Below are 13,851 nucleotides of genomic sequence, written 5' to 3'. Positions count from 1 at the left end.
AACCCAGGGACTACCTGTAACACAAAAGCATAAAGTACATTATTATTTACAGCCTAATAGGAAAGTGGGGGAAAACCTTTATATCTTTTAGAAGTGTAAATGAGGTTCAGGAGGGAATTATTTTTATAATGAACTCAAAAACACAGACATGACCTGACACTAGCAGGAAAGTTTACCATAGGAAACTAATATTTTACTTAAAATGCAAATAATGCTCACACACACATACGTGCATGCAGACTAAGTGTGGCACGTTTATAAAAGGATGAGCTGCTGGACTGCCAAAAACGTGATCTGATTTTTACTGAACAAACCGCACTACTGTGATTGCCCCACTCAGAACTAGCTCACATGATCTGCAATTTTATAAATTACTCCTAGTTAATTATTCTTTTGTCAAACACCCTGATTGCCACATTTGCTGTGCCTGACACCTATCAACTGTGGTCTATGTCAGAGGTCGCCAAACAAGAAAATTTTAGTGGTCCGCAGCTCTGACCAGTGCGCCCCCAAGCGGGGTCAGGAGAAGGGGCTTCACCAGCCAGAGCCGCGTACAATGTCCCCGGTACGGGTCCCAGGCTCAGGGTGGTGTCCAGAGACACAACCTGCCCACTCTCTCATCGCAAGCTCGGACCTGCAATAGGAGAGTGGGGAAGTTCCTCCCCTTTAGGTGACACACGGCTACCCGCGCATGCGAGGTCCGAAGCCGGTAAATTTAGTGGTCCATGGGTCCAAAAAGGTTGGTGACCACTGGTTTATGTGGAAGTGAATGAACCACATAAACTACTTCTAAATACTGAGCTCAGTTCCTTCATTAAAGTGGATGGAGTTTCTGATTCCAATTTTAGTGTTTATAAGATACAGGCGTACACTAGTTTAAAAATCCTGAAGATCCCAACCTGCTCCTACTAAACATCAGGAATTTAAAATTGCAAAAGAAAAAAGAACCCCAAAATTCAGACTGATACTTTATATACATAGACCTCCTAGTTTGTATCTTTCGTCACTCTGTTATGTGTCTCTGTGTATTCTTATACATATGGGCTGTACTTCTAACACACAGCATCTCACCTACTGCTTCTAGTAAGTCTAGGTTACTCACGTTTGTGGTTATTTTTCCTGTGAAAAGGGATAAGATATCTCTCTGCATTCTCCTCTCCTTCTTCCTCAGCCAGGTGAGTGTGGGTGTAGTGGTAGCTGAGACCAGGTCGATTCTTGTATCTCTTGCCACAAACTAGAAATAAAATGTTATAGATATATAGATGGTATTTCATTAAAAAAAATAATACAAAATTTATGTAACAGTACCCAATTACATGCAGACAGACAAAAATTGTGACCCTTGTCAGGTATATATGTGTGCTTTTTACTTTAGAGGCAACCCGGACATTTTTTTTAACCCAGATAGGAAGAAATTGTAGGCGGGTGTCAGCCCATGTATTGTGACCCAACTCTTCAGTAAGCACCTAAAAACAGCCGGGGCTGGGGAGAACACTGGACTGTATACTAGTTGATATTTACACCCCTACATTCAAGCTCAGGTGCTTTGCCCAATTTGTATTTACTATGCCTCTAGAGGACTATTGAATCACTCCTTCTTATCCTCTAAGACAACATGAATAATAAAAAAAAAATAATAAAAAATTTAAACGCACTAAATAATTAGAGGTCACTTACTGTCACACACATAGGGTTTGTCTCGATCTTCTAAAGTGGAGGGATCCTGTCTCTTCTTTAAGCCCCCAATTCCACAGGCCTATAGAATAAATCATTTGACTTTATGTAGTCCAGTATATTCTATGAATACTTTATATGCTCTAAAGATCTTCCACATCCCATTCTTTCCTTTCTCACCTTTGATCATTTCTACTTCTAGTTGATTGGCAGAATTTACTAGTTTATACACAGACTTATTAAAGCTTTGTATTAAAGCTTTTGACCCAAAGTAACTCACCTTCTACCTACACAAATCCATACTTACAAAGATCCTGCAGCCAGATGTTCTCCTGTTTGTTTTCATTCTAACCCCACAAAAGATGTACCTGCAGATTACAGCTTAATTGGCTTCTATGGGGCTGTGTGCAAAGGTAAATTGAGAGACAGCTCCGTAGGCGTTTTTAGGCTACAAAAAACAGATGCATCTATTACAAAGATGGCATGTAAACAAACAGGGGAAATATTGATCTTCGGATTTTGGCAAGCATGGATCTGCTGAGGAGAAAGGGTGGGGTACTACAGGTCAAGAACAGTATTCATACTGTAAAGCTGATTTTCGGGCAGCTAAATATATAGATGTAAGATATTAGATGTAAAACAAAGATGGAAAACCCAAAAGAGAGCTATTTTACCTGCCTAAAGATTTGGATTACTTTCTGTTTGGTCCTAAGATTTAAACACCTCTATCTCTTAAAAACTAAATGGCTTACTCTTCCCCAGCATGTGATTGGAGAGTGAGAGGAGAAGCAGCATACTGACGAGCTCATTTCTGCTCTGTTCACATACCAATATGTTCCATGCATGCTTCTTTTACTTCCAGCCTGAACTCTGCTATGCAGTCAAATTACAAAATCAATATGAGAAATTTACACTGCTTGCATTTACAAAAATACTATTAACTGTGTATTATTAAATACTGAGTTGCTTTATTTTGTGTCTTTTTTACCTGCATCACAGCTTCCTTCTGCACACCCAAAATCCTGCAATTTTTCTTTATCACCAGTTCGAATTCACTTAAATGTTTAGTGGTTGAACAGGCAGTGAAGTTTATTAAGCACTTGTGTGTACACTGAGCAATGTAATTCAACAAAAATGAATCATAATTTTTTAAATGATGAACGTGTTACCTGAAAAGACTGCATAACAAAAGCTCCCTGCCTCTTTTTACCCTACAAAACCTTGGCTGGATTGTGAGAATAAGGGTTGCTTCTCTTATATTTATGCAAGTATGTAAGCTTTAGCTTTAGCTAATTAGTTCTGTAAGCAATATGCTTGTTTTATTAAAATGTTATTAAAATGTAATCTTGGAGTCCTAAGCATAGTAAATAAAGATATTGCTACATAAAAACTAACAAATCTTAATATTTTTAATGTCTAACAATATCTGTCTTGCTTCCCCATTCTACCTTTCATTTCAGATTTTTCTCTGTCCTTTTCCTTACCCATAAGGTTTCCTTTTCTTTTTTATTGTCATATTCCTGAGTGCCCTACCTTTCCTTTGGCTCTGTTTTTGCGTTTTGGGGTATCATCTTCCAGGTCATCACCATCTAGTTCGTGTGGTATGTCTCCAACTTGTGTCTTCTAGAACCAGGGAAATCAGATACAAGTGAACTTTTAACAACTACTGCAGTGCTTAAAGTGCTAGAGCACGTATTGACAAAATGAAAATAACCTTTTTTTGCAAAGAAACATATGAATTGATTTTTATGGCCTAGACACCGGCTTTAAACCAACTACACAAATATAAAAATGTTGCAACTGCCCTAGTTGCTGAATGCTAATAATTTCTGTTTTGTTGGCATCTATGATCCTATCGTTCAAAATAATCGTGCATAATTGTTAGTTGTTTGTTTCCTAACGAAAATTCTTGCACGTGTGTACCTAGCTTATGGGACCATTGACATTTAAGTGTTGTGGTAACAAGCATTACAACACATGTACATCAGGGTATTGTATTGCCATTCATTGTCAATGGCATTCAACAGTTCAACACTACAGCACAGCACACATACTAGCCATTGTTCTGCACCTTATCAGCAACAATGTTGCACGTCTTTTAACTGTTCATTAAAGGTAAATGAACAGTTTACATGGGCTGCTTTAAGGTCTGGGCACAATAAACTTTCCAAGGTTAAAGCAGTAACACAATCCTTTGCCTAAAAAAGAACTTCCTATCATGCAGGCTTTGTTGTACATAAGGCAAAACTACTTATTTAGATTAAAAGATTACAACAGCTCCCACTGTACATACTGGCCCACTAAGATGTAGCATCCTTGGCCTAACAGTCAACAAATTTGCAGTTATATTTATTATCTTTTTTATCAATGCCATTCAAAAAACACATTGGGCCTAATTTATTAAAGCTCTCTAAGACTGGAAAAGATATATTTTCATAGGTGAAACTGGACGATCCAGCAAACTTGAAATAGCCATTTGCTATTAGTTAGCAACTGTTTTCAATCTTGAACCTGATCCATTCCAGGTTTGTTGGACCACCCAGGTTCACCCATGAAAATGTATCCTCTCTAGCCTTGGAGAGCTTTATTAAATTAGACCCATAGTCATAGGCCTCCTTTAACATTCAATTCCATGCTCCAGTAAAGTTTGAGAGTGGCATCTAGGATGTAGGGGAAAGTTAAGCAAACATTCATTTGATGATTCTCCATTCTTTTCCGAGCACTTCTGGGTTTGCAATTGTAAAATTCTGATCAACAGCAGCCAAAAATTTATTCAAATCAAGTGTTAATTACAGTCCAATTACTTGGGAGTTGTGTAGATAAGACATAGCATTTAATAGATGCCTGGTGTCTTCATACGCAGGAGATGTTACCTGCACTATGCTTCTTGTCACCCGATTTGTGGCTATACAATACATGTAAAAAATGAAGGGACCTACCACTTACACTTTTCAGAAGCTTGTCATTACAAAAAAGACTTGTATGGGACTCACAGCTCACTTCTATGCACATAAGTAATTTTATATTATGCTAAGATGCACATCTGTATGAAAAAAATTAATGTGTAACACATATTGGGTATCGCAGTGACCCAATATGTGACTAAAATTCTTTAGGTTAATATTTACTGTTTGTTTCAAACTGATAATGTGTAAAAAGTGTAAAAATGTAGTCTACTGACAATTTTGAGCATCAAATTTTTCTTATTGCCTTACCAATTCACATGCATATTTAAGGCTTGTTCTATTTGGTTGCTATTTTTCTTGATACAGTGTCATGTTTTAAATGTTGCAAAAATGTGAATTATATTGCGGCTATGTGCACCAAAATTAGTTTATCTTTAACCATAAAAAATAGCATCTACCGTCTTTTTATTCTGATTTTAAAATATATTTAGTGATTTAGGTTTTTAGATCAATTTGGTGCCTAAATTTCCTATTTTAACACATGTATTGAAAAAAAAATATTTATTTTGCAGGTTTTTCTGACATCATATGTAATACTAAGGAGGTTAACAGAAAACAGAACTGGTAGAGATGGCAGCATTCCCGGACAAATTTGAGAAAACACTTTCCTGCCATAGGACACAATGACTATTCACTTTGTGTGCCACCTGTTCTATCATCTTGAACCTTGCCCTCTGCATTGAGGGATCAGCACAGGAGAATATACATATACTAGGCAGACTTTCCTGCAGAAATTGGCAGCTACACAGCACTGTTTCTCATTACTAGTAATCGAAAATATCCAAAGGGAATACTGTTCTTATTGCTTGTAAAAGTCAATCGGATTGCCCTTTTTAAATTTTTCTTGTGCAGTAGCGAGAATATGAAAAGGAGATTCTGCTATGGACAACAACTTTTATTGCTTCTTCTTTTTTCCTTAAGGCCAATCCTTCTTCCCAAGTGACCCAGGGACAGCAGCGACAGAGGCCATAGGGTCTGTCCGGTATAAATTCACACAAAATATATCTCCATCAATCTGGCCTAGACACAGTAATTCCATTTGTGTTGCTTTAGGTTACGTACACACGTGTAATAATTGTCATTATAAAACGAACGATTAACGACCAATGAACGAACAGTTATATTGAACGATCGCATTGTGCACAATTCTGTACATGCTGTAACAATACGATCGTTCAAATATAATACACCAATGGTGTACACACGCTAGATACGATCGTTTGAACAATCCAGGAAGAGAAATGTAAAGCAGAAAGTGTACTACAGAATAATCCACGATCAATTAACACACAATAGGTAGCAAACGATCGTCGCCCAATCTGATCCACCGGGACGGTCGTTCGTTTCCAGCGACATTCCTCGTCGTTGTTGGCCAGTCGTTGTTCACTTTTTTTGTTAACGATTATCGGCCGATTGGTCATTCATTTCCAACGATAATTATTGCACATGTGTACGTAGTATAGAATTCATCTTTTATTTTGTAAAGGCTAACAAAAAAAATATTTATACTGTTATAATAATAAATAAAATATAAAATGTCACACCAGATGTATCATATTTTGTCACTGTATCAGATAAATTAAAAAGAAAATATTTGCATAAATAGATATGGTGTTTTTTAAATAAGTTGCATTCTTTTTTTCTGTGTTCCCTGGGACTGCTTTTTATATAAGAACTGAACTGAAATTGCATTTTCTTTCCAGACAAGTATACAAAAAAAAAGAGCATTAATACGTCTGGTCATGTGGTTTGATAGTTTCCATGGCAACTGCTTTTTTCATTTACCGAATAGCTGAATTAAAAAAAAAATGTGAAGAAAAATGTGAGAGAAAAAAAAAATGGGGGAAGGGAGGAAGGGGAAGGGAGGGGTCATAAAGTGCAGGAGGGGGAGAAGAGGAATGGGGAGGAAGGAATAGAGAGAAATAGGAAGCAGAAGATTCTGAGATGAATATAGAGGGAGGGGGGCAGGAAGGAACAATAGAAGGGGAGATGGATAATAAGCAGTGGGGGGAGAAGAAGGATACAGACTGAGGGGAGGATGAGGAAAGGGTAGGTGGGGGGAAACTGAGGGTAAGGTGGCATGGACAGCCAAGGAAAAAAAAAACTTGGATAGTGAAACCAAAGAAAAATAAGTCAAAGGAGAAAAACAAGGGTGACCTTCAGCCCTTTGCATGTGATAGAACTACAAGTTCTTATTTATCGTACAAAATCATCACTGTCTGTATTTCCCAGTATCAGCCAATTCACATTTCCACAGACTTTGTCCATTTGCAGGTTTAAAGCACCTATTCAAGAACAAAACTAATAATAATATGAATAATAATGCAACTTATGAGTTCTCAGTTGTGGTGAATTCCTCTTTTTTTATAACTGTACTGGGGGTCACTATATTAAATCTATAGAACATAAAGAAGTGGTAATCAAGTGTTCTTGGCTGATAAGGCTACTTGAGAAAACATAGAAAGTCTGCACAAGACACAGGACGTCATGGGATTTTTTGCAGGATCTATAGATTTTTGTTTGCATTTGCTGAACATATATACCACAACACTTTCTATTGTATATGTCACGACTATGGACTTTGTACACGCTGCGTAATATGATGGCGCTATATAAATAAAAACATATATTGCTAGGATTTACATACATGCCAATTGGCTGGAATGGGAAAATGCAGATGGCTTTACACAGGTAATTTTATACACAATGCTTCGTCAGTCAAAACAGGTCATTATTCACAAGACTAGGAATGCTATGGAACTAGAGCTAATAAGGCCAACGGCTAGTCATGTAATGTTCTGGATTTGGTCATTTCAGGTCCTTCAATTGGAATGATGTGACTTTTCTTACTTTAGCTTCCCAAAAAAAACATAGTTTTGCGAATAACCCATTAGCATGGCCTGTAGAGACCTAACACATCTGTGGGACACATATAGTATGCAATGGCTCCTAATGCCACACAAAACACCTTACCAGCACACCTGCATTGCAGATTGAGAAGGGTAGAACCAAAGGACTATCCATGCTAAGGATGTTCTAACAGATGTGAGCTTCCGATCAAATCTTTTTGATCATTTGTATTCATGACACAACTTGTATTTTTGAAAATCGGTCTGTTGTTGAATTCCTGTAATCCTGTCATTTTATCAGATCTGTGATCACTATAAAAGTGACATGGACAGCTTTCTAACCCTTCCATACTCTATACCAGTGTTTCCCAACCAGGGTTCCTCCAGGTTCCTTGAGCAATGAGCAGTTTGTGCCTCTCAGGTCAGTTTAATATATACCAATAAGGATGACATTCTTCCCACAGGCTAGAACTGTAAAGGGCATTCTTCTTACTGATCACCACACTAATGTACTGTAAGCTGTGGATTTTGTAATTATAGAAGGGTTTTCCCAAAGACCTGAAATTATTTCAGGAGTACCCCAAGGTTGAGAAATGCTGCTTACACTCTATTTTAAGTGTGAAGCTTTACATATACTTTAGGTTTGTAAAATATTCTTTTTAATTAATTCTTAAAATAAACTCATAACATTCATTACTTTGAGAAAAAAATTGGTGTAACTAAAAATAGGAGTCATTTCCAATGTTGGGGCTAGAAAGTTCTTGGACTGTACCTGGATAGGCCTAGTAAGGACTCCTGTTTGTATCAGAAATATAATCAAATACTAAATATCTATTCACATAATATTATAAATATTTTATAATATTATAAATGACATCCCTGGTTCTACATGTGGCCCTTCAACACTTGTACAGCCCCTGGTGCCCTTGAAGACTTACTGCGGACAATAAAGGAAAACATTTTTTTCAACTAGTTAACTACTAGAACTAAAGTAGTCTATAGTAGACGACTACTAAAGTAGACTCTATAGTCTTCCTAAGAGAAATATCAATTGTGGCACTAGGAATTTTTATGGAGCTTTAGTGAGCACACTGGCTTATAAAAGGGGTGATCCCATGAAACACATCTGCCATCTTGAAACCCCCTCAGCATGCTCACAATCCCTGACAATTTCCTGTAACATGTTTTCAGTCTCTAACCATCCCTTTTACCATTTTTTGTGGTCTCTCTGACCTATTTGTGTAGTACTGCATTTTTTCTGAATAAAATGCGCAGTCCATTGTGATAGCATGAACTCCATATGAAGAGCCATTTATTGTTGACCACCACCAATTTGTTTTCAAATCAAGTGGTAAGCAAAGCAATAAAATTATTTCTTATCTCCCCTCCTATTGTGTGTTAAGTTGCATACACACTTGCAATTTTTGTCGTTGGAAAGGATCTTTCACGATCCTTTCCAACGACAAGGGGCTGCAAGATGCATGAACAATGCTGTACATACAGCACCGTTCATGCTCTATGGAGAGGGGAGGGGCAGAGCGAAAAAAAAGGCTAAAATAAGAACAGACAAATTATTTTATATAAAGATATTATTTTATCACTAAGCTTGACCCTATGGTCTAATATTCTGGTTTTTAGGGCTCTGTGTGTCAACATTGGGGGGGGGGCATCCTTTCTACTTGTCCCAATGGCCACTTCCACCCCAAAGGGAGCAGAGGGTAAATTTTATCACAGGTACATTTTCCAGTGACATCTGACTGAAAGAAACTTTTCTCACTTCTTTTTTGTGTTCAAGTATGTAAAAAGGAATTACTCAGGACACAGACTACACAAACATCTTCATTTGGTTTTAACCTAATAGTCAAGAAGTAGAAAAATATTTGAGTTCAAATTTTACTTTAAGTAATAAATAATAATAAGTAGGATAACATCAATATTGATAAAAGCAACACACCCAACATTACTCCCCAAACACATTTATACAGCCCACTGTAAAACATATTGTTTAATTGGAAAACTTTTGATTCTACCATAGATATTTCCTGATAACTGCCCCCAGTGTTACAAGTAAGTGCATTCGGAGAGACCTGCAAAGCATTGTCTTACTCTAACACTGTAGTCATCTACAAGATTTGTACTTCTCTATATGGTTACATACTGGCAGGCGTGAAGGCCTATAAACCTGCACACAGGTTAGCACATTACCTTTGGAGAATAGTCCAACTGGTGTCTTTCATTGCTCGGCCCAGCCAAGTCTTATCTATAAGTTTTCAGACAACATTTCTCACAGATCATTCCCTAGGTGATTTTAAGTTTTAATACAAACATGTTTCTATCTGATAATTCTAACTGTCCAACCTTCATTTATAAGTCTCATAGCCCATTCCTCTCCCCACCAAGTCTCAATTTATTAAACTCTTTACCCAGACTTTGTCTAATAATTTTACCTGCCTGGTCTCCACCTTCCTATCTAATATTTCTAACACTAAGCTTCTTTTTGCAGCTTCTTTTTAAGATTTCTCCCTTCCTACCCTCTATTTATAAATTCTTAGCCTCACTGCCCAGCCTACTTTTTAAAAATCTCCCTGCACTTAAAAATAAAATACTAAAAATTAATTTTGGATATATTAATGTTTTTGGACAATGTGGGTTACTATATATTGAGCTCTTTTTAAAAAAAAAACTAGGTATGTTACTGTATGTACAGTCTTTTATGTATTGCCCAGTGTCTCTTTTGTGTTAAATATGCTTGTATTAACCATAGGTATGTACCTGTGTAAACTTTGGCAATAAACATATATAGAAAGTAATAATATTCTTTACATTTTTTTTATGTACTTTAGAATAATGGCAGTTAAATTCTGATTTGTTGCTTAGAGCAAACCAGCACCAGCTATACCAATCTAGTTGATATGTTGTACACCAATGATCATTTTAAAAATATCTACCTCTATTGTAAAAAGGTATTGGTTGTGCTGGCATGTCATGATCCATCTGCTTGGTTCTAGAGAATAAATAAAGATCTCCTGGTGTTTTCCTTTAAATTAGGTATCTTTCTACCTGATTATCTTCAACTGTGCAATCTACAACAGACTTTCATTGGATTAATTTGTCTATTGCAGACTTGCACCTATGTGGGATTTTTCTCTCCATACCTGGAGTGCAATGTGTTGCAGGTCCCACGATGGCAGAGCATGATAACACCTGGGGCCCCCCAAACTAACTTCTTACCAAGTGTAAACTCACAGGGCCTCAGACGAGGGTCCTCTAATATGTCCAGCCGCCTCTTCTTCCTCCAGCATCGAGCAGGATAGGTGTAGATCTGTCCCGGTGACAAGCCTATGAAAAGGGAGAGGTTTTCATGGATTAAAAGCAGCAATGCATTACAAAATATCAACAATCACTTTCAGACCAAAGTAACAAGATTGATTTAATACTTAAATTTCTATGAGCATATACATATTGTTCTTTGCTCTTTTGCAGTTCTGCTTAGCAATGTAAACTAAAGGAAATTTCTGGTACTTCTGGATATGAAAGAGTAAGTTGTTGACAGCACAGGCTCAATCTGGGCAGTCAAATGTGGTCACTGACTAAGATACCACTCCAACAAGTTTTTGCATTTTTTCCTGACAACTGAATAGAGCAGTGAGGGAGCGAAAGATAGGTAACTATATCAGTTTATGGAGGCCTGCATTAAAATGAACCTGTTGATTGCCCCTGCACAGGCAAGGCATTATTCTTTTAGGATGTCTAAATGATATGACTGTGCAAAAAACATCTGTCAAAAAATGAAGTTTGTTTTTCTGGCACACTGGAGACCTGGACCGAAAAAAAACAAAAGAAAACAAATAATATGTACCTGGCCCCCTGTGTGTCTTTTCCATCCATATATAACAGTTGTTCTGTGCCACTCCAGTCTGGGAGTCCAGGAAAGGAAGTCGCATGCTCCTCTCTGCACACAGGCGTGCGTTATAACTCCGGCAATGCTCTATAGCCTCCCGGTAGAAATCTTCCCCCAGCCTGCAAAGACAAAAAAGATCAGCCAGCTTGTTAAAATGTCTCTTTATTCTTGTTTCTTTATTTTACAACTACAAACTTTTTATCCCAGCAGAAGCAGGAACGTACTGAAGTAACAAACAGGGACAATAAGCAATACTATGCCAACATTTCATTTCAAAATATACATTATTTTACGGTGTGCCACCAATGAATGTATATGTCACATAACTTTACTTAGAAACACATATATTATACTCATATATTAAATAAAGTGAACCTCGAGTCAAAAATAAATGAGGATTTATATGTACAGTATATGCATATAGTTGCATATTGACTGCATTAATCAGCTGTTCTCTTGCACTGCTACCCTAAATACACAATGGTAACAACATAAATCTGTATCAAGTGGAAAGGAAAAAAGAAGAATGAGCCTTATAAATATGGTGAATTGTTCAAAGCGTTCAGTGGTGAAGGAACAGTAAATGAAATGTCAAATCTATCCATCCATCATTTGCCACTCTATAAATATATCCCTAAATGTAAATGGAAGACCAGGATAGTTTACTTTTTTTGTAATAAGATCCATTTAGCATTAAGAATTCAAGAACAGCCCCAAAGATTTAAAGTATTCTATATTACGATTTATTGTGATTTTTTCTGCTTCATGGTTTATCAGTGCCAAAGAAATTGTCTCTGCCAATACAAAGGATCTCCCTCTAAAGAATCAGTAAACTGTTACTCTTAGATCAGTTAGTTCAGCATGTTCTTAGCAATGACTGCTTCATACTTATTATGACTGCACTTTCACCGAAGACTGAAATACCAATAGATTTATAACTTGTTAGCTTGTTAAGACTTTGTTTTAACAATACAAAACAAGAGGAGGGTATTTTTCATATTACATAACTATTACTGCGGGGGGTTCCCTTTTATTAGCAAGATCTTCTTCTTAAGTGAGGTTGTCGCCTGTTCCTATTAAAATGTCTGTGTTTATGGGGTATCAGTGTATTCAATGTATACATATATATAGCAGTAAATTCTATGAACTTGACAGCCTTGGGTAATAAAGTATGTTTGCTTTAAAATAAAACCTTTAGGAGACTATGAAAGACCATAACAGAATTAGGATGTAGCACTTTAACTTTGCATAATCTGAACCCCCATCCATAGAGCTGTGCTGCGGACGTCCTGCTGCATACTACTACATATAACCACCAATGCTTAGGAACTGGGAACTTAATCTCCAACTATCATTATATTAACCAACATTCTTGGATAATTACTGAACTGGGATACCGATATATTGCAGCATACTAGAAAGGATATGGTGATATTTATTTCAACACATACACCTTAAGAGTCTATGAAAGAACATAACAGAATTAAGTAGTAGCACTTTAACTTTGTATAATCTGAACAGGGTTCACTATGGTCCAGGAAAAAGCTTAGGATTCTGACAGGCCAATGAGCCACAACTTTTGGGCTAGCTTGAATCTGCCAGGCAGATATACATATATATATATATATATATATATATATATATATATAAAATATATATCTCTGCTCTACTGGCAGCCAGTTAAAGTGCATCAAAATTAAATATGCATTCAGATAATATAAAGATCTAAAATTCATTTTTATACTTTAATTGCCAAGATACTTTCCCTGCCCATGCCGGGAACTACCGCACGCCTGCGTGGGAGTTATGTCATCCCAGCCTGGCCAATCAAGGTAGCCGAAAAGCGCAGAGGGGAGAAGAAATAAATAAAAATAAGTCAGCGCCCTGTGAGGGAACAGGGATAGTTGAGTATCGCAGGTTAGTTCCGCTTTACCAATAAAATACATACCTCTGACAATTAGGAATGAGGTTTGAGTTCAATCCCACTAGAGGTTCACCTTGAACTTCAGCCTTTACTTATTCCCATAATTATTATGCAGAAATTCTCGTGGACAATAATAATACCTAAACTTATCTTTACATTTATTTTGCTGCCTGTCTTCCGGATTTCCCTTCACTTCCTGCCATGGAGAAGACACAGGAAATTAGGAGGAAATGTCTCTGATAAATGTAATTTCCATTTTAGAGGACTGCCATAGGAACATATGTCCCGTATAGAGGATTTTTATCATGTCTTGCTGTGGTGACAGCTATAAAATTGTGGATTCCCTATCACTTTATTGTCCCAGTGAACACCAAGACAAATAGGATGGAGAATCCACCTGGTGGGGACACCAACAGCAATAAAATCCTGACAGGGGGTCCAAACCTTTCCCCAAAATACCTTTATATTCCCTTTAAATAAAGCTGTAAAGTCACGTATAAGAAATCCCTCTCTGTGCTCAGCATACATGGTGCATTG

General features: G+C 37.0%; 1 protein-coding gene across 1 annotated transcript in view; it reads right to left on the bottom strand.

Moving 5' to 3' along the window:
• The window catches only part of DPF1 (double PHD fingers 1), a 57,401-nt gene that overhangs the window by 20,534 nt on the left and 23,016 nt on the right, over positions 1-13,851 (bottom strand). The window contains exons 2-7 of the mRNA XM_072429462.1: positions 11,349-11,509; positions 10,673-10,828; positions 9,913-9,974; positions 3,208-3,297; positions 1,678-1,756; positions 1,103-1,234 (exon numbers count right to left, since the gene is read on the bottom strand). Of these exons, the coding sequence (XP_072285563.1) occupies positions 1,103-1,234; positions 1,678-1,756; positions 3,208-3,297; positions 9,913-9,974; positions 10,673-10,828; positions 11,349-11,509 (680 nt within the window). The remainder of the gene's footprint in view (positions 1-1,102; positions 1,235-1,677; positions 1,757-3,207; positions 3,298-9,912; positions 9,975-10,672; positions 10,829-11,348; positions 11,510-13,851) is intronic.

The sequence above is a fragment of the Pyxicephalus adspersus genome, chromosome Z, assembly GCF_032062135.1.
Source record: "Pyxicephalus adspersus chromosome Z, UCB_Pads_2.0, whole genome shotgun sequence".
NCBI lineage: Eukaryota > Metazoa > Chordata > Amphibia > Anura > Pyxicephalidae > Pyxicephalus > Pyxicephalus adspersus.
This window is presented reverse-complemented; position numbering and strand designations above follow the sequence as displayed.